This window comes from Paramormyrops kingsleyae, chromosome 24 (assembly GCF_048594095.1).
Source record: "Paramormyrops kingsleyae isolate MSU_618 chromosome 24, PKINGS_0.4, whole genome shotgun sequence".
NCBI lineage: Eukaryota > Metazoa > Chordata > Actinopteri > Osteoglossiformes > Mormyridae > Paramormyrops > Paramormyrops kingsleyae.
Window position 1 is genome coordinate 14,812,150 of NC_132820.1, and position 22,393 is coordinate 14,834,542.

General features: G+C 41.1%; 1 protein-coding gene across 5 annotated transcripts in view; it reads right to left on the bottom strand.

Moving 5' to 3' along the window:
• Positions 1-14,071: 14,071 nt before the first annotated feature.
• Positions 14,072-22,393, bottom strand: part of LOC111857288 (interferon-induced protein 44-like) — a 56,838-nt gene continuing 48,516 nt past the window's right edge. For 3 of the 5 annotated variants that reach the window (XM_072706660.1, XM_072706664.1, XM_023837972.2), the window contains 4 exons: positions 17,029-17,181; positions 16,591-16,762; positions 15,907-16,007; positions 14,072-15,327 (listed from right to left, as the gene is read on the bottom strand). In XM_072706660.1, coding sequence (XP_072562761.1) covers positions 15,151-15,327; positions 15,907-16,007; positions 16,591-16,762; positions 17,029-17,181 — 603 coding nt within the window. In that variant the 3' untranslated portion in view covers positions 14,072-15,150. The remainder of the gene's footprint in view (positions 15,328-15,906; positions 16,008-16,590; positions 16,763-17,028; positions 17,182-22,393) is intronic. The other 2 variants (XM_072706662.1, XM_072706663.1) reach the window with 1 other exon arrangement.

Consider the following 22,393-nt stretch of genomic DNA (forward strand, 5'->3'; position numbering starts at 1 on the left):
TGGAGGGTAGGGGAGGCGGTTACGTAACAAATTGAAGAAAAAAAAATGCTGCGCCACGTTTAAAAATTTTGTCGATGATAAATTTCATGTAATAAATGAATGTCATTAAACCGCTCGCTGCGGATTTTCACGGCTGACGTTGTTCGTCAACTTCTGTTTTATCCGTAAAATACGTATTTGTCCCGTCTGCTGTCACTTCCCTGTAAAAAGTCTGTAGTCAGTGTGAGCGCTGAAGCAGCAGTGGACATAAAGCAATGAAACGTTATCAGTTTAACTTCGTTTCCTCGGAGATTAGTACATATATGCCTGTAAGTACAACTACACATGTTGTTTTATGTTAAGCATGTTAAGATAAACGATTGTTTTTCTGAGTTTAAATTACCGCAATTGCTAATTGTTTTCGCCCGTCTATGGCGTTTTCCATTATGTGTTACCATTTCGCTTGTACTACTGAAAAACCAGTGAGAGAGAAAGGGGGGTGTCATACTGTATTTGATCAGGTTATATACCGGGGTATAAAAACATGGATTCCGCTCTACTTCATACTGTAGTGAGGGGCGTGCAGTGTATCTGCTATTTGATACTGATGAGTTGCATCTGGAAAGGGGTGGAGGGATGTCTTCTTTTTACAGTAAATACAGATACGGGGGCGCTGGAGTGTATTTGGGTGAGGGGGGGGATCACTCCGCTTACTCGCGGCTAATGTGGTTTGGGGAACGCGGTGTGCCCGTCGCCGATACAGTATGTTAGGTCGGCCTCGAGTGAAGGTACCCGCTCCCCTGTACACACCTCGCTAAGTTTGTGGGGAAGTTAGTCTTGTGCTGTCCATAGGGAGCCGCGGAGTGTATCGGGTATTGAGAGCTGTGACTGTGCAGCTGTACCACGGCACAGAACTTCTGCCTTCTCTGGAGGAGGACGGGGAGGCTGGCATTGCCTCACTCCAGGGGAATAACCGTCCTTTTTAACAATTACCTGTGCGTGTGTGTATGAATGTTTGCCGATGCAGTTTTAGCCGTGGCTTGCAGCAGGGTTTGCTGAAAGCGAGTGACGGAAGGCGATTCTTTTTAACACGGAGTGTAGTGCTTATTTCCTCACTTGGAGTGTATATTGCAGATTGCACATTGTGTCGAGTGTGATTGCATGCTTTGCTGGGTACACGTGGAAGGTGTCGCCTTCTATTGCCCTGAATTGTCTCCTAGGAAGGGTTATAGCCCTCGGATGTAATTATCAATAAATGATAACTAAAACAAACTGACCTTTCTGTAAGGAGACACGAAGAACCATATACATAGGGTTTGGACAGCTGTGATACCTTTTTCTGTGTAGTTCCTGGTACCACGCACTCCGGTGTAGACCAATACATGTGTAAATTTGCATAGTATGATACAGTACTGCCTTCGGCTAGTTTTATCCACCATGATTGTAACAAAGACTACAAAAACCCACAGAAAAAACTCTCGTGTGTTAGCTAGTGACTAGGCTAAAAAGTTAGAAGAAGCGCATATGTCAGAACTACACCACTTAAAACATCTAGCATGTACCAATCCGTAAAAACTAATAAAATGAGGTAAAGACTAATGTCAGTGCCATACCATCCATGATCGTGGTGGGTTTCTAAAATATAAGCTTAATGAAATATAAGCTTAATCTGAATATTAAATGAGCAAAGTGATTTGATTTGTTCTTCTATCCCAAGTTGTGGTCTAAAAGCAATAAGGCCACCACCCATTATATCTGCTTTAGCGGAAATTCACCCATTCAACCATTAATATAGCTCTCACCTTTACTCAGCCCTTTAGTATCACTTCTATACCACTGGCAGATCTCAAGAGAGCTGGGCTGGTTCTTTCATACCCTAACTAAAGAAACTGTATTTATGCTTAAATGAACACATTCATAACAACAGTTTTTTTATGTTTTCCAACTTACAAGAGAATAGTTCTTCAAGTCTCAAAAACTGAACTGAAAACTTGCATAAAAAGAGAAAAGGCTATGTTGGTCTGAGTCTTTCTTATTATGGTGGGTTAGTAAAACACAGCAGCTGAATGCCCAAATGAGTTTGAATGAGAGTACATTAAAATAGGGCAGATATGGGCCACCCATTTTGTACTTGTGTGCCACCCATATGGGCTTGCAATTTGGGAAGAGGTGGAGACACATTGTCCTAACACTCTAGGTTGTAAATTGAACACTATGAGTCATATTAATACTGTAAAAACAACACTCACTGCACACTGTAAAGTGTTAAAGGTAATACTAAATGGTGCAGACCCATATGGACACCATGCAGTGGTAATTTAACACTGGCACATTTGCTGTGTACATAAAATATCAAAATGTTGTGAACACATCTGAATTACAATAATATCGCATAATTAATGAAAATATTATGCAGAAAAAACGTAACTTGGATTTTGTCAGTTATTTTCTTCATTGATCATTTTGTATTCATTTGGGTTTAGAAATTGAAAATAAATCAACTATATTGTCTGGAACTAAAACCATTGGCTGCCAGGAAGATGGGAGAGTTGTTTTGCTGCTCTAAATTGTAATGATGGCAAAGAAAAAATCCATCCAATATTCAGTTATACTGTTTAGTTGTAAAATATTCTCCTGCTGTAAAAACATATATTTTTGTTTGAAAGGATTTTTGAAAGAATTTTGTTTATAGCCCAACTGTTATGCACTTTTTAAAATGTGCTAGCTGTTACTCAGTGGAATTTTGACAATTTGACAAATCAACATAGTTATGAACATTTCTTGTCATATCTATTCTAAATATCCATTTAGTGCATGTTTCATTTAGAGAAATGGACAAAGGAGTCATTTATATGGTTGTACATAAAATCTGAAAACAAAAGATTGTATTAATTTTTTTAGTAAATGCATTTCATGGGTATTTTAAATACATTTAATATAGTAAATGCACGTATACGAAAAAGACTTCTTGAAATCATACTATAGGTTGTTACGGTGTAGTATTTTACTTTTTTATAAAGCAAATAACTGTGTTGTAAGAACTGCAGACTTTAAGTTGACTTGTCTAAAATTTCAGTTGCATTAATAAAAACTATTGATTTGAATGTAATCAGATTACTCAGTACACCTAACTTAAAGCAAATGGGTTAATTGAACTTGTTAACTTGATTTGAAAAAACTTAATTCATTTGTGTGTTACCAATTGAAGAATTTTTTTTAAGTTGGTCCAACAATTCTTATTTTTCAGTGAACTTAACAAAGCAAAATACAGCTAAACCCCAACTCCCCCCTCTTGCCATGTTAGCATATGGTTCACTCCTGATCCAGGGATTGTCCTTTTAAGAGTCCTCCGCCCTCAGCCACACCTTTACACTGACTAGGAAAGACCATGCCCCACAACTAAAGTAACTGCGAAATCAAAGGATTAATTAGGCAAACACTGCACACAACCATACAATATCAAAATATGTACAATGCACCTAACACAAGAGGCAAAGTACATGAACCAGGAACTATGAATACTTATGGTAAAGAATTCATAGTTCCTGGTTGATGTGCTTTGCCTCTTGTGTTAGGTGCAGTGTACATATTTTAGGTAAATCCCTTACTAAGATTGTGTGACGTCATTACATAACACAGAATTGATTTCTCTTTTTTCTTGCCTCTTTTCTCTCTCTCAATTTATTACAGAAATTTGTCAGGGTTTCCGCGGGTCTTAAAAAAGTCTTAAAAAGTCTTAAATCACTTTTCCGTGAATTAAGGCCTTGAAAAGGTCTTAAATCAGACCAGCAAGTCTTAAATTCATATGATCATGGCATAAATTTTTGTGAGGGATTGTTTCCTCGTGTGTTTTGATTTTAAAGAGAAGCGAAAGCGTAATTTCTGTGCTACATGGCTTAGATCGCTCAATATTCATTGAACGGTAGATGGCGTTATGTGCTGCTTCATCTGTCAGTAACCCGAAGAAGAACTTGACAAGCATGCGCAGATGAACCCTTTCTTCTAAAGCGCGCTATTTAGACATGTAGTGCGATTGGAAGGCCGAAGAATACGTATATTCTTATGATTCTTATGATTATAATATCATAATTCTTATGATTATAATATATTCATATGAATTTCCCAACGATATTTTTTTTTCCTTAAATTTTCTTTATTTGGTCTTAAAAAGATCTTAAAAAAGTCTTAAAATTTACTCTTAGAAAACCTGCAGAAACCCTGTTTGTGTCTTGTGTCATCTTACTACATGTGTCTCCACCTCCATTCACCATCCTCCTGTTAAAGTGTTCTGTTCTGTGTGTGCTGACTTCATTGAACAAGAGTGACTGCAGGAACAGGGAGTCATCTGCTAGTGTCAGGATCAGGATTTAGATCTGTTTAAGATCTAGGTGAAGAGGGGAAGATTAGAAACAGAGGTTATAAATATTATGCCCAGATGTGCTTGATTTTTAGTTTTATGTGTAACTGATATATGGAGGTATAATTTATACCTCACATTCACCCATCCACTAGGGGTGTGCAAAGTAGCCGGTATTTGTATCTGTATTTGTATTTGTATTCGAGTAAAATTCAAAATAGGCGTAAAAATCCATTTTTTTTGCGTTACACTTCGAATTTACGTTATAGTGTAAGTATTCTTTAATTATATCCATTATAATAATTATGGATATGCAATTGGCAGAGTAGTCAGAGTAACTTCACATCATTCCGGAGATCCTGTTTCAGAAATTGTTACACCTGGGACTTTCTACTCCCATGTGTCTCTGGATTAAGGACTTCCTGACAGATAGACCACAGTCTGTTAGACTTGGCCCCCATATGTCACGGACCATCACACTTAGCACCGGGTCTCCACAAGGATGTGTATTGAGTCCCCTCTTGTTCACACTCTACACATCGGACTGTTCAACGACTCACCTCTCAAACACCATCATAAAGTTTGCGGATGACACCACCGTGGTTGGACTCATCTCAAGGGGTGATGAGTCGAACTACAGAGATGAGGTAATTCGACTGACGGAGTGGTGTTCAGTAAATAACCTCCAACTGAACACCACAAAAACTAAAGAACTTGTTTTAGACTTCAGGAAAAGCAGAGAAGAACAGGCCCCAATTTATATTCTCGGGAACCTGGTGGAGAGGGTTCACTCCATGAGGTTTCTGGGGGTCCTGATTTCTGATGATCTCTCCTGGACTGCAAATACCACGGCGGTGGTAAAAAAGACTCAGCAGCGCCTTCACTTTCTGAGAGTGCTCAGAAGGAACAACATGGAGGAGAGGCTGCTGGTGAGTTTTTACAGAGCCACCATTGAGAGCATCCTAGCGTACGGCATAACATCATGGTATGCAGGGTGCTCAGTTGCAGATAGGAAAGCACTGCAAGGGATCATCAACACAGCCCAGAAGATTACTGGCAGTTCTCTGCCCAGACTGGAGGACATTGCCAACTCTCGCTTCCTCAGCAGAGCTACAAATATCATCAAGGACGATTCTCACCCCAGCAATCAGTTGTTTAAACTGTTACCGTCAGGCCGACGATATAGGTCACATAAAACCAGGACAGACAGATTCAGGAAGAGCTTCTTCCCCAGAGCTATAACTGAATTAAATAAACACAAATTCAGATAAAGAAATTTGTTCATCTCGATTACATAGACACCCTTATGTTAAATAATTAAGCATATATGGGATCTTTAATCCTTCTCTTGCACTGAAACCATACACTGTATTTATATAAATGCTGCTATTTTTTCGGTTTTACATTTGTAAATATTATTCTATAGTATTTAAATTGTACGTTTTTATATTTACATTAATATTATCATTGTGTTGTATTTTGCACCAAGGGAGTGGCAATCCAATTTCGTTGTACCTGGTACAATGACAATAAAGGCTATTCTATTCTATTCTATTCTATTAAACGTACCATATAACTCCCACAAGTGCATACAATTCAACACAACTACACAAGCATTGTTTTAACCTTTTTAACCGAACGTTAACGTTACTCTGTCAATGGCCTATTGTCTAAATTACCGAGCTAACAGAGCTACGTAAGTTGGACCACGAAACAGGCAGAGAACAGGCATAAACCACACAATGACGTTAATGACCGGACTGGGGAAACCTACTCTAATGCGGACTTAAATACATCAGACTAATTAACAACAACGAAAAACAGCTGATAACATGGGGATTCTACACGACGTAGCGAGGGGGGCATGGCACACGGGAGGATCGGATGAGCAGGGCATGACATAACCCCCCTCCCAAAGGCGCGCACTCTGGGTGTGGACCGGAGGGACAAAACTGGGGACAGCACAGGATAGGACCTGGGGAAACAAATGCAAAAAACAAAACAAGAAAAAAAGCAAAAAACGAAGCACTGGGAAAAGGACCAATACGCAGAACAGACACAAGGACGGCAACCAGGACAACAACAGACACACCACAGGGAACGCAGACAGACACAAAGGCACCAGAGATGGAAACAACAGAGAAACAGCAGGGGGCACGCCGACAAAAGGAGGAGTAAAGGGTCCTGGAGGGAACAAAGGTGGAACAGAGGGAAGAGGAGCAAACACGGGGCAAGGAGGGTGGGGGGAGCCAAGGGAGCCGGAGGGAACCCCAGTGGGCAGAAGGCGGGAGCTGCAGGGGCCATAGGCGACCGCGAGGCTGGAGCCGGAAGGACCCTTGGTGACCGCAAGGCCGGAGTCGGAGGGGACACTGAAGGGGGCGAGGAAGAAGGCAGAGGGACTGCCAGATGCCAGAGGAGGTAAGGAGGGAAGCGAAGGAGACACCAGAGCAGGCAAGGAGGGAGCTGAAGCCACGGCAGGTGAAGGCACAGCCACAGCCGCAGGCAGCCGATGAGGCATTGGAGGCGGAACCGTAGACGACTGACGAGTCGCCACAGGGGCCACTACAGTTGACCATTGAGCCAGAGCCAGGGGGACCGCAGGTGATGGCCGAGCAGGAGCCAGTGGGACTGCAGGCAACCGCAGAGCAGGAGCCAGGGGAACCGTAGGTGAGCCAAGGGGCAGGGTGGGCGGGAACCGACCCCGGCTCAGGTGTCCTCTCTCTCTGCGGGACTCTGAGAGACGGGGGCCTGGCCAGGATCTGCCATGCTGAGCTGGCGTTTGGGGTGACCCACTGGATGGGCTCCTCAGGGCAGACATCAGGGAAATCCCTGAGGGGTCCCACTTGAGCTCCTCCATCTCCACCAAGGGAGAAGGAGCGGTGGTCCAGGAGTCCAGGACCTCCTCGGGGATAGGGGGCATGGGACCTGGGACAGGAGCAGGGACCAGGGAATCAGGAGCCACGGTGACAGGAGCAGAGACCGGAGCAGGAGCCAGAGGGGTGGATCCAGGACTGGAACGACAGGGGCTGGAGCAGACCCCCCCCCCCTTCTTGAGGATCCACAGAATGGCATCCCCTACAGACCTGGCACCCGTTAAAGCCAGGCGTGTTCCCTGAAAGGGACAAGCTTCGGGCGCAGACAGTGAAGCAGCAGGCAGATGAGCTTCGGGCGCAGACAGCGAAGTGACAGGGAATTCCCGTGACGCAAACACTGCCGGGTCGAGAATCAGAAGGGGCTCCTTCATACGCGCTGCAGGGGAGGCAGCAGAGACCAAGATGGACCCCAGTAAGACACCTGGCATGTCCTCCTGTCTGTCTCTGTGCTTCTTTCTCCTCCTGCGTGCTAGTGCTGCGGAGGCTTTTGCGAGGCGTGGCAGCTCGCATGGCAAGGGAGGAGGAAGACCACAGTCCATGCTCACCTGCTGGATCATCATCTCAGATGGGTCAAGTTTTTCAGCACCTCCTCCACTGTTAAGAAGGGCACTGGTAGCTGGGTCCTCCTTTGCTTCTGGCTGCCTGAGCCAGTAGATCACCTCGTCAACCATGTCGAGATACTCCTCTTCAGTGAGGCGAGGTGTCTTTTTGGGGAGTTCGGTCAGCAGAGGCAGGACTCGAGAAATCAGGGAACACAGGGTTTAATTCAGGGCGAAGACAAGCAGGACCACGAAACAGGCAAAGAACAGGCATAAACCACGCAATGACGTTAATGATCAGACTGGGGAAACATACTCTAACATTAAGTTGTTTAGGCAACACTCTCAAGTAGAGAGGATAAAAAAAACATAAATTGTTTCAAATGTATTACTACCAATGCTGGTGACTGTGAAAATGTCCCCTCTGATAGGCCGTCTTATGTTGCTTAATTTGTAAAAATACTTCATACATGAGTCATGGGGAGAGATCTTTGGTCCTGGAGGGCTAGAGTCCAGTCAATTTCGGTGATTTCCCAGCTCTGACAGCTCTGATCTAGTGAATTAGGTAATTACCTGCTGTGTTGAATCAGGCATGTCTGAGCAGAGGAGACTCCAGTCTGTGTAGGAATCTGTCCCTCCACGATCAGTTACCCACCCCTGACAAACAGTTTTCAAAAACAAATTCCATTACTTTTGGAACCGATACAGTATTTGTATGGACGCCAAATCTAACTTTTTCACAGAATTCTATGACCTAGTGCACAGAGTGCAGGGATTTTGCTGATATACATTTACAATATGCCCACCATAAATAGGCAAAGGTAAAAACAACTAAGATGCATTTTCCCTACCTCTGGATAGTGCCATTCATCCGCTCCACCAAGCCATTTGTTTGAGGATAGTAAGGAGAGCATAGACTTCTTTCAATTGCAAGTTTGGTGCAAACTTGTTTGTTGGTCTGTCAATAAAAATATATATGTAATAAATCTGAAAGGGTGTACAGAAACCAAATAAGGAATATGTTTGCAATTTTCTCAAAATTTCAACCAGCAAGTTTCTTATTGATTGGAAATGACACAGGTATCTCCCAGAAGATTGTGGAAAAAAATATTTCTCAGCTTTTATTTACATTTGAACAAAAACTGGCATGTCCAAAATTATTCATACCCTTCTCAATAATCAATAGAAAAGCCTTTATTGGCTATTACAGCAAACAAACACTTCCTATAATTGTTGACCAGCTTTTTGCATGTCTCCACTGGTATTTTTGCCCATTCATCTTTAGCGATGAGCTCCAGCTCTTTCAGTTTGGAGGGTCTCCTTGCCATCACCCTGATCTTTAGCTCCCTCCACAGATTCCCAATGGGATTCAAGTCAGGACTTTGGCTAGGCTACTGCAAAATGTTAATGTTTTTGTCCACTAACCATTTCTTCACCACTTTTGCTGTGCGTTTTGGGTCGTTGTCATGCTGAAATATCCAGTGGTGCCTAATGTGCAGCCTAATGTTGTATATATATATATATACCTGTATACACTGCTCAAAAAAATTAAAGGAACACTTTGGAAACACATCAGACCTCAATGGGGAAAAAAGTCATGCAAGATATCTATACTGATATGGACTGGGTAATGTGTTAGGAACAAAAAAATGCCACATCGTTTGATGGAAATGAAAATTATCAACCTACAGAGGGCTGAATTCAAAGACACCCCGAAAATCAAAGTGAAAGCAGGCTTGTCCATTTTGCCGAAATTTCATTGCAGCAACTCAAAATTGTACTCAGTAGTTTGTTTGGCCCCCACGTGCTTGTTTGCATGTCTGACAACATCGGGGCTGCTCCTAATAAGACCACGGATGGTGTCCTGGGGGATCTCCTCCCAGATCTGGACCAGGGCATCACTGAGCTCCTGGACAGTCTGAGGTGAAACCTGGAGGTGTCAGATGGACCGAAACATAATGTCCCAGAGGTGTCCTATTGGATTTAGGTCAGGCGACTATGGGGGTCAATCAATGGTATCAATTCCTTCATCCTCCAGGATGGACCCAGGACCCACTGCACCGGTGTAGGGTCTGACAATGGGTCCAAGGATTTCATCCTGCTACCTAATGGCAGTCATGGTGCTGCTGTCTAGCCTGTAGAGGTCTGTGCGTCCCTCCATGGATATGCCTCCCCAGACCATCACTGACCCACCACCAAACCGGTCATGCTGAACAATGTTACAGGCAGCATAACATTCTCCACAGCTTCTCCATACCCTTTCACATCTGTCACATGTGATCAGGGTGAACCTGCTCTCATCTGTGAAATGCACAGGGTGCCAGTGGCAGACCTGCCAATTCTGGTATTCTATGGCAAATGCCAATTGAGCTCCACGGTGCCGGACAGTGAACACAGGGCCCAGTAGAGGACGTCGGGCCCTCAGGCCACCCTCATGAAGTCTGTTTCTGATTGTTTGGTCAAAGACATTCACACCAGTGGCCAACTGGAGGTGATTTTGCAGGGCTCTGGCAGTGCTCATCCTGTTCCTCCTTGTACAATACTGGAAGATACAGGTCCTGCTGATGGGTTAAAGACCTTCTACAGCCCTGTCCAGCTCTCCTAGAGTAACTGCCTGTCTCCTTGAATCTCCTCTATGCCCTTGAGACTGTGCTGGGAGACAGTAAAACTTCTGGCAATGACACATATTGATGCGCCATCCTGGAGGAGTTGGACTACCTGTGCATCCTCTGTAGGGTCCAGATATCTCCTCATGCTACCAAAAGTGACACTGACTGTAGCCAAATGCAAAACTAGTGAAAAAACAGTCAGAAGACATTAGGACAGAAAAATGTCAGTGGCCCCCACCTGTTAAACCATTCCTGTTTTGAGGGTCGTCTCATTGTTGCCCCTCTTGTGCACCTGTTGTTAATTTCATTAACACCAAAGCAGCTGAAACTGATTAACAACCCCCTCTGCTACTTAACTGACCAGATTAATATCCAAGAAGCTTAGTTTACTTGATGCTATACTCTGATTAATAAGCTTTCCTTTAATTTTTGAGCAGTGTATATATATATATATATACACTGCTCAAAAAAAAAAAATATATATATATATAGTTATCGTTAGTAAGTCATTGTATTTGCTCCTGTTGTTGTATGTGTTGCTTTGTGTTTGCTCTCTACTTTGCTGTGTTTGTTCCTGTGCTGCTCCCTGTTTAGTTCTTGTGTTTGAGTGCCCTCTAGTGGTACATAAGGATGTCGAAAGATTAGACGCATTGTTTGGAAAGTGAACATTTTCCATATTCTACATATAATGTAATGTGTGGAAATCTGATTGTGCACATCAGAGAACTTTGATGTATGTACTAATGTTCTAATATAAATCACAGTAAAAGATACAGGCTTTGCAAGCAAAGCTCCATTACATGCACACAATGAAGAGACACTATATAGGGAAGAATAAGCAGGAAGAGTCCCTTGGGATGAAACCAGCAGCTTCTTGGATCTGCAGATGGATGGGGTTCACCGGAGCGATGTCTATGAACTCTTCCATGGAATGTTCCAGAGTACAGCCATGGTAGCAAAGAATCCTGGGAGCTGTCTGCTGCACTGTCATGTAGCTGACCACATATTTGCCAGTATAGAGACCGCCTTCACCATCAGGAGCCAGGCAGATAGAGGGGGATGAGACCTAACTGAACTGTAGTGTGTTCAAGACACCCTGAAAAATTCTACAAGTACTACAGGAAAAATACACTGCCCGGCCAAAAACAAAATCGCCATTTTTAATTTTTCCTTGCACCCCCTTTAGCTTTGATTATGGCGCACATTTGTCATGGCATTGTTTCCACAAGCTTATGCAACATCTCACCCTTTATTTTCATCCAGATTTGCATTCATTTCTCACCGAGATCCTGTACTGAACCTCCATAAAGCCTCCTTCAGCACATCCCAAAAACCTTCAATGAGGTTAAGGTCACAACTCTTTGGTGACCAAATAATGCATGAAAATTATTCCTCCTGCTCCCTGAACCACTATTTGACAATTCAAACCCAAAGAATTTTGGCATTCTTGTCCTGGAATGTGCCCATGCCAACCAGGAAGAAAAACATCCATTGATGATGGATGGACATGTAACCTGGCCATTCAGTAGGTTCAGGAACTCAGCTAAACGTTGCTGAGCTGTAATAATGATCCAGTCATTGGCTCTTAAGTATTTGCTGATATAAATTCAAATGGCGATTTTTTTTTTTGGTCGGGCACTGTATGAATGAGTAACACTGCAGTTTAATAACCTGAAGAACTTGTGTTGATGAGCATAGCATATCGTACCAGCTACTCCTCAGTGACCTATAACAAATACCGTCTCCCTCCTGTATAACTAATATGAGTCTTTTGTGTCTTTTGCTGACATTAATAGATAAAAAGTGGTGGAAAAAAACTTAGGTACAAGGAAATTTAAAGGTGCCAGAAAATGTATTCTTTCATTACTTTGATTCTCTGGTGTATATATAGAACGTATGTGAACTTGGTTTGGTTGAAAAATGTTATAGATTAATGTAGGATCTATTTTTATCAACCAAACTCCACACATCGATCTTATCACTGCTCAGAAGATATGAGCACATGCACCCCGGTGATATCTTCTGCTCAGTGATACCATTGGTGAATGGAGTTTGGTAGATAAACATAGTTCCTGCGTTAAACTGTTCACTACAAAGTCCGTGGATTATCTTGAGTAACCGGGTCATGATTCCTGATAAGGGACATTCCTGTTGAATTTTTTAAATGCATATTTCTGGCGCTTTAATCACTACAGAAATAATGCCATTCAGTCCCATTATATTTGAAAGAAGACCAATATTTCTATGGCTTATCTCGAAAATTTTATCAACTACTAGCAGAATAACCTTGATGGATTGATAGCACTAAAGCCCCTCTAAATCAAATCTTTTTCATTTTTGACCCTTTAAGGCAGGGGTGTCAAACGTACGGCCCGCAGGATAAATCTGAAAGTGAAAAATTTCAATGAGACATGAACTAGAATTTTTTTAATAAACTGCTATTCCTAAATTGTCAGCTAGGGGCGCACTGTTTTAGACATGGATCAGGTGAAAGAAGAAGCAAAAGTCAAAACAATGCTGAGACAGACACAGCTAATGTTCAGTGATTACTACGATACATCTACTTACTTTTGTACTCGCCTTTACACCCTCATTAGCCAAAATGTCTTTGTCAAAAAGGAGAAAAGTGGATACTGAGTGTAGAGTTTTCCAAGAAAAATGGACAGCTTCCTATTTATTCACAGATGTGAATGGGAAACCTGTATGCTTGGTGTGTATGCAACACACACCAACACTTAAATGACATTCTGAAACTGGCTGCTACTCAGGACCTGACGCCTGACACTGATGCACTTGTGCAGGCTAAAAGATGCCAAGTTTCAGGAGCAAAAACAAAGTAGTCTAAACTAGACTAATTGTTGTAAAATGCTGCATCAGAAACATTTTGCACTCAAAAAATATAGTTCTGTGAAAATTAATCTTTGCTGTAATAATAGCTAAAAATTGCGCAATTTGTTAGTCACCAGCTTCACTACGAAAGAGTTTGGTCAGAAATTTTATGTATGCATTTTTTATGTATGTTTCATGTATAAATCTTGATTTTATAGCCCAGTACGTGATTACTTTCTCTGTTATACATTTAAAATGGCCACCACTTTGGTTTGTAAGATGTGGGGATTCAATTTAAATTTTGAGAATTATTACACATGTGGAAATTGGAGTAAAAATAATTCCTATATCTTGATAAGTTGATTTAGGCTACCATATTTTTCAGTTCTAAATACATGTGACTTAAAGTTTTGTGCCTTTGTACAAACACTGTGATCAGTTGTAATGCACACATGTAAATGATAAACTGAAGCAAATTCCACGTTTTTCTTGAGAAATCTGAAGTTGTTCATAACATGTTTTGTAAAAGGATAGTTCATTAAATTAAAAAATATCCTAATGTAATTATACTTCTTTCCACTAAAACTAAGGGGAAAACATGAATTTATTGTTATTTATAGCTATGATGTGCTGTGCTATGATTTTGATGGTCCGGCCCACTTGGCATCAAATTAGGCTGTATGCGGCCCCTGAACTAAAATGAGTTTGACACCCCTGCTTTAAGGACTCCAGTGATGAAGAACTTGAATCTGAGATCATTTTAACTGATATTTTCCAAACCCACAATCTAGTAATCAAATTCACAGAGACACTGAAGTAAACTTGAAATACACATGCAAAACACTGAACCAAGCCATGTTTAAGACTGAGACAGACACTGACCCATATTGGAATCAAGTCATTTTATTAGCTTAGCATCTAATCCAGTGTAGGGTTACAGCGTTGTGTGAGCGAAATTAACCTAAGTCTGGTACCCCTAAGAAAATTAGTAGGTAAGAGAGTTGAGGGCTGCTGGGATTGCTGTCAATACCTTGGGCCTTTTTCACTGCAAATATGGTTATTCACTACAAATGTGACTAAGAGGTTTGTGCCTGGTTTCAGAGTGTGCCCCCATGACCCATAATTACTCTCCCATCTGGGAGGGAACACAGCTCTTAGTTTGTGTAGAACCTACCCTGGCTGTCACTTTGTGAAATTAACTCTTGCTTTGCTGGATTACAGAACATGTGCAATATGGAATACTTCAGTGGGAATGAACCATTCAACCAATGGGATTCAGTGGGATTGAATCATATAACTGAATCAGTGTAGGTTAAGAACATGTGATACATATACTCTCAAAATTTATGTATAAATATATAAAATTTTTATTTTACTTTTAATCAAGTGTTTAGAGGTTGTCAGAAATGATGAGAGCGAGCAAGACCTCTGCACAAGACTTACAAGGAAAGGCAAGATTAGGGAGGATAGGGAGCGAAAGGCCTTGGAAGATCATGTGAACTGGAGATGAACTCGCAAGAAAACAGCAGGGAACAGCTGGTGATCATGTGCAGGGTGTCACTAGCAGAAAAAGTTTAAAAAGTATGTTGATTTGTCAGTCAGGGGCTTCTTTGCTTTGTCTGTGGGGGAAGCCGTGTTCAAACAGATGCAATAAGCAGGATACCTCTCCTACTCTAAGGTGCCTGTATTCCATTTTTTTGTCCATCCAATTTTTTTAACTTCCACAGTGTATACTTCAGTATGTATTATATATCTGATAGTATTTCAGTATTTCTCATTCATACCAAAGCGAAAAAACAATTTTAAGTCCAAGGTATGAAAAGGTTTGTGTGTAAGGAAAGGTAAAGAAATAGGCTAATGTAGGTTACATGGATGTAATGTGTGGTGCAGAACACAAGATACGCAAGAACATGGACAGCAGTACTTGACAGCATCAGAGTGAGGCAATGGCACTGCCAATTCATCTACTCTGTGTCTTCCTCCCAGTTGTCAAAGTAACCGTCAGCAAAGTTGAGCATCTTCTGCATGGCGGTGAGGAGCAGGATGTCACAGGTGTCATTCAGATCAAGCTCATGGGAGTAATTCTTCACTGGTAGCACATATAACGCCGGGATGCCCAGACTTTGATGCACTTTATCGATCTGCAGAGAGACATGCAGTACACATATACGTTCCTCTTCAAATATATTTTTATCAGCTGCTGTATTGAGACATTGTGGTCAGACAGTGTTGTAATAATAATCACAATTGAAATGGTATAAATCTGACTTTAGCAGATGCTGCTACATGCAGATGCACAGTGAAAGTTGTAAAGCTCTTGAGGACAATGAAATGTCTCACACAAATATTGCATCTCTCCATAGATAACTACCTATCCAGTACAGGGACATGGAGAGTCTATCACAGGAAACACAAGACCCAAGGACTGAGGCACCCAGGCCGGGATGCCGCCTCATTGCAGGTTACACAGTCACACATTGTAGGCAATTTAGAGACACCATTTCCTCCAAATGCATGTTTTCGAACAAGGGGAGGAAACACACAGAATTACAGGGAGAATCTGCAAACTGCACAGACACCACAGAGCGATTTGGCTGCTTGGAAATATGTTGCTTTAAGAAAAAAAATATTCAAGACAGGGCCTGTGAGCCAGCTGAATATCACAAACCAAAGGTTCACACCCCCAAGGACTGATTTCAGTGTTAGACCCTGAAACTCACCAGACCCTTTATGTAGCAGCTGCGGTACACGTTCTTCAAATCCTTTTCCACAAGTGGGCATGCTTTGTCCACTTTGGTCAGTAGCACCATTAGAGGGACTTCTACAAACATCAACAGAAAAAACTCACTAGCTACATTTAGAACAAAATGTTGTATGAAATGAGCCATCAAATGCATAGCATTCATAGCATTGATGTCCGACATACTCAAAATCACCTGCCAGCATCATTGTGTTTTGCCTGGATGCAAATGTGTTGACCTGAGCTTGTGTTCCTGTCCCAAAAATCAGTCCCATCCCCTTAAGTGGGCTTTATGTGACAGAAAGCCCTCAAGGGTAACGCACGATGTCGTGACTCATTTTGACCCATACAAGTTCTAGCACGCGAGTCGTATTCCAAACAAAGGTTGTATACCAAGCAAAATTTTTCGCGTCCAAGCAGGATGCATACCATTTTCTAAATATCGTTAAAGTCATTACTTCTCAGAGGTGAGCTTAGTTTTTCATGTCACTGTGTAGATTTTCACTAATATTTATGTTTCATGGAAGGCAGGCGATACAACACATTAGAATTTTCATACAAAACAGCTAATGAGAGTTTATGAATTTTGACCTTCAAAGCCAACCCCGACACAACACTCACATCACAGATGCCACCTCCTTCCCTGTTCTCCCCACTCACTAACCATGATACTTTGTTTTCTTTCGGATTTCATCAATTTTGTTCTTCATTCCTTCAGGCATAATTGCAAGTTTGGTGGCATCTATGACATACACCACACAGTGGATCCTGTCCTGAAGTGGCAATCGGCTGCCCGTCTGACAGTCATCAGTAACCTTTGCCTGCACAGGGTTGAACTAAACAGACAAGAAGCTGTTAATGACACATAAAAACATTCACTAACTTTAAGATCATAAAACTCAAGCAAAATTCAATCTAAGCCCATTCAGGTGACATTATTTAACCTAAGAACAAACCAGTGAATGAGATAAAATTTCTGCCAAAGAGAGTGTAGGGAGAAAAATACCAGTAATTATAAACATGTGTAAGTCATTAGAGGGATCAGACCAGCATGTATTCATATAACTGTTGTTTTTGAGGCCTGGTTAGATACAGTTCTTACCTGGTACTTGTCCGGTACATAGCCCTTCAGGATGCTCACTATATCTTCAGTTTTCACCCCTCCATCGTCAGTTGCTTCCAGTCCCATGGTGTCACACAGTAGGAATGAGAGAGGCTGTCCACCTCGGCCCGCCTTCACCTGGTAAGTGCGATACTGGAAGAAGACACATGATGTCATTCATCTTCCGACAGCTTATCCAGCGCAGCAGGTGCCTCAAAGTCATATAACTTGGGGAAAAACCTTAATCTCTACCCAGCCCTAACCTTAACCATAAGAAACCATTCTGTGTTTTTACTGTTTTGATTGCAGTTACAGATTTGTATAAAATTGAGGTGCAAAAGCTGATCCCCCCCCCCAAACACACACACAAATGCAGATAATCCACTAAACAGTCAGCATGTTAAAGTTCACCAAGGCGATTAGATTTTATTTTGTGTAGAGACCAATTGATCAATCTGTGGGCCAGATTTAGTAATGATTAAAAATCTTGTTGCAGGCCAGATAGAGCTGGTACTTTGTGACCCCTGTAGTTGAGGTTATTGGGTAGCCTGGGGCCAGATTCAATAATGATTAAAAAAAATTTCAGTGTCTCCCTTCCCTTCGCTGCTCCCCCTGTTCTGGTATGCCCCACTCCTGCCTCGTTGTTCCTTCTTGGTCTCTGTTTTATACCTCTCGTGCTCCTTTATTTCATGTTTGTTCGTGTCCCAATCCAAAAAAAACGCTGTTTGTTCAGCTCACTGCTGCCTCCCTCATCAAGTACAACTAATCACACCCAGCTCCGTCTGATCCTTGTGTGTGCCACGCCCCCTCATTACCTTGTGTCAATTCCTGCTTGTGATCACCTGTGTCCTGTTATTTCTGGCTTTTCTTGTGTAATTATTCCGCGTCTGTGTCAGTATCCCTAGATCCGTCATTAATGTTAGTTACTGTGTTGTCCTGCCCGTCTGGAATAAACCCGTCATCGTTGATCTTCGCTTGCCTGCGTGATCATTTCCCCGCGTCCTGCCTGCTTGTCGGACCGCAATCGTAACAGAACTAAGGCAAAATCAACATTTTTGACAATAATACGTGAATCTCTGTCATAAAACTAATTTTAAAAATGAAGGAAATTGATATTTTATGGTAATGAGTTTGTGAGATATTGTGTTTCAGAGCAAATGTCATGCTCCATGTGTCCACACAGTGTTATTAACCCTTGATTGGGGACACCTGGCCAGTTCCCATTAAACCCATGCTCGCCCTTATACTCTGCATGAGGTTTAGTTGATATATATGTTACTTATTGAGCAGTTTTCTTGTGTTCTTTATCTAGACCTGACCTGCCTTTGCGATCCCAGTCCTGCCTTGTACCTTTCTCCCTTGGACTGTATTGCTGTTCTCACCTCATGTCTCCCATGTCTGTATAGGACAGATTACCCTGGTACCTGACCCTTCTGGCTTTGTCACCAGAACCGCAAGTCGATTTAATGTCTGTCTGTCTGTTTCTGCAATAAGCAGTATGTGTACTGCAGGGGTCTCCAACTCTGGTCTGTACTGACCAGCTACAAATAGCTGCTTTCCTATTTTTTTTCTGCAACAATCAATTATAACATGTAACACAGACTTAATATGTGTATTTCACAGTGCTGTTAGAATCCAATTATTGCATTATCAAGAACATGACATTGTGTTTTTTTTTTTATTTCAGGAAAAAAAACAGATGTCATACACCAAGCTTAATCACCCTGTACCTGTCCTAAATGTCTTTTTTCACGCTGTTCTGTTTCCTGTGTGCTAGGAATTGTGGGATATGGAAGTGGTAGTGGAATCGCGTGAGCCACCATTGTTGCTGACTCACTTCAGTAGGGCATAATCGACCACTCTCCCTTAGCCCTTGCTGCTTTGAGACACACTTCAATATGGCGACGGGTCTCGGGAACGCGCAAACTAAGGCATAGTGGTGAGGCGGAGTGTGTAGGGACTGGTTTGGGAATGGGCCAAAGTTTGCTGGACTCCAAGACAATACTCACGAGCGGTGGCAGCGCGTTCATTGTTTAATCACTGATTCTGTGGTGTTGACCATGACATTGGCGAAGAGAAGTAGAATGGTAAGTACGGTTTTAATTGTTTAAATACACTCACCTAAAGGATTATTAGGAACACCATACTACACTGTAAAAAAAAAATGTTCAGCCAACTCAAAAATTCAAGGCAACATGTTGCGATAACATTTTTGAGTTAAGCTAGCCAACTCAATTACAAAAGTTTAACAAACCTATAGACAGAGGTTCAGCTAAATTTGACTTCAGAGTTAAGGCAACACTGTAATACAAGTTAGATTAACTTAGGTACAAAGTTTCAATAAACTTGGATTGTTAAATTGTCAACACTATTTTGCAAGTTCGATTAACATAGGTACAGAGGTTTAGTCAACTTTGTTTGAGGAGTCAAATTAAATACTTCCTGAGACCCAAGGAAATAAGTGTCCTTCAATTGTAGGTTATTTGTCTTTCGAGGAAATAAGACATCTTACAATTTAGATTTTTTCAAATTTATTCTTATTTTAATTTCACAGCATGTCCTCTTTAGTGCACAACAAGAATAAATACGTTTCCCAACATCAGTGAAAAAATAAATGCAAAAATACAAATGTCCACTACAATGGACATAAATGATTAGGTCGGGTCTCAGGAGGTTAAATAAACCTGCCTTGTTTAGGTGACATTTTAAGAGTTAATGTTTTCATTAACTTTTTTAAATAGCAAGATTCAGCTGTAATATTTCAAGTTGCCTTGTTTAGCGTAATAAAAACTTATATTACCATTAGAACCCACTGAAAAAAGTGTCACAAGTTTCACGTAGGATTGATGTATAATTTTCTTTAATGTGTTCAACTTTAATTTTTTAGTTGCCCCATTTTAATATGCGCACAAGAAGTCATGAGGATCAGAAGAGCCATCCCAGATTTACCCACCATCATGAGAAAGACTCTGACCAAAAAGGACCTTACAGCTTTTTTTTTTTTTTTCTTTTCTTATATTGAAGTTTTGCTGGCTCAGTTCTGACTGATCTTAGAGACTAGAGAGCTGTGGTCTTGGTGGTTTTATAGTATGTTGATATCAAGACAGATGAAAAACTCTAGGAAATGTACTGGGTGTGTCACCAGAGTGATTTTTATTTTAATGTTGTAGTGGTGTATTTGATTGCTGGTCCCGCCCTTCGATGATTAACATATTTGGAAAGGTTTCAGGACGGTTTCTGTGCAGCTCCTGGTACCACCCACTCCCCTTTAGACCAATGGTGCTGGATGTACAGTATATTTGCATAGTATGATACAGTACTGTCTTTGACTTAAGATTTTTTTAATCCACCATGATTGTGATGAATAGGGCAAGAGAACAAAAACCACATAAATGGCTTTAGTCTGCTTGCCAGTGAGTAGTTCAGATGGAGTATCCTCTATGGTTCAGATAAAATGATATGGAAAATGAATTGCTTTGATTCACAGCCAAGACCCTCTAGGAAATACATCCAGACCATATGTATCTCCATAATTGATATACTTTGAAAGAATGTGTTGCAAAGCATAACAAAATTTCTTGGGGGATGCATACACGTAAGAACAACAGCACTTAGACCAATTAGCATACATCAAACCAAAAGCAGCAGCTATTAAATGTGGCAAAGACTAATATCAGTGCCATACCATCCTCAATTGTGGTGGGTTTCTAAAAATTAAGCTTAATGAAAATCTGAATATTAAATGAGCAGAATGATTTCATTGGTTTTCAATCCGAGTTGTGGTCTAAAGACAAAAGGTACTGTTTCTGGCCACTGTATCTTGTTTATAGCTATTTATGCAAGGATGCAACAATGTGTTGTAATAAAGTGGACTGTTGCAGTAAAGTGGCTTTTGGGTTATTTAGTTCTTTCAAATTATATTTATTAGTTGAGAATGAGCAGTTTTATTGGTTTTAAGTGCAAAAATCTAATGTATTAGATTGACTACTTTAAGTTGAACTGACTTGAAAAAATTATATTAACCAAACTTGAAAAAATTAAGTAATATTTTAAGTTGATCCAATGTTTCCTTTTTAGCCTGTAGGTTCTAATAGTAATATGTTTTTTTAGTACTCTAAACAAGGCAACTTGAAATATTATGAATCTTGCTATTTTAAAAAGTTAATGAAAACAGTAACTCTTAAAATGTCATCTAAACAAGGCAGGTTTATTTAACCTCCTGAGACCCGACCTAATCATTTATGTCCATTGTAGTGGACATTTGTATTTTTGCATTTATTTTTTCACTGATGTTGGGAAACGTATTTATTCTTGTTGTGCACTAAAGAGGACATGCTGTGAAATTAAAATAAGAATAAATTTGAAAAAATCTAAATTGTAAGATGTCTTATTTCCTCGAAAGACAAATAACCTACAATTGAAGGACACATTTCCTTGGGTCTCAGGAGGTATTTAATTTGACTCCTCAAACAAAGTTGACTAAACCTCTGTACCTATGTTAATCAAACTTGCAAAATAGTGTTGACAATTTAACAATCCAAGTTTATTGAAACTTTGTACCTAAGTTAATCTAACTTGTATTACAGTGTTGCCTTAACTCTGAAGTCAAAGTTAGCTGAACCTCTGTCTATAGGTTTGTTAAACTTTTGTAATTGAGTTGGCTAGCTTAACTCAAAAATGTTATCGCAACATGTTGCCTTGAATTTTTGAGTTGGCTGAACATTTTTTTTTACAGTGTAATACGGTGTTTGACCCCCTTTCGCCTTCAGAACTGCCTTAATTCTACGTGGCATTGATTCAACAAGGTGCTGAAAGCATTCTTTAGAAATGTTGGCCCATATTGATAGGATAGCATCTTGCAGCTGATGGAGATTTGTGGGATGCACATCCAGGGCACGAAGCTCCCGTTCCACCACATCCCAAAGATGCTCTATTGGGTTGAGATCTGGTGACTGTGGGGGCCATTTTAGTACAGTGAACTCATTGTCATGTTCAAGAAACCAATTTGAAATGATTTGAGCTTTGTGACATGGTGCATTATCCTGCTGGAAGTAGCCATCAGAGGATGGGTACATGGTGGTCATAAAGGGATGGACATGGTCAGAAACAATGCTCAGGTAGGCCGTGGCATTTAAACGATGCCCAATTGGCACTAAGGGGCCTAAAGTGTGCCAAGAAAACATCCCCCACACCATTACACCACCACCACCAGCCTGCACAGTGGTAACAAGGCATGATGGATCCATGTTCTCATTCTGTTTACGCCAAATTCTGACTCTACCATTTGAATGTCTCAACAGAAATCGAGACTCATCAGACCAGGCAACATTTGTCCAGTCTTCAACAGTCCAATTTTGGTGAGCTC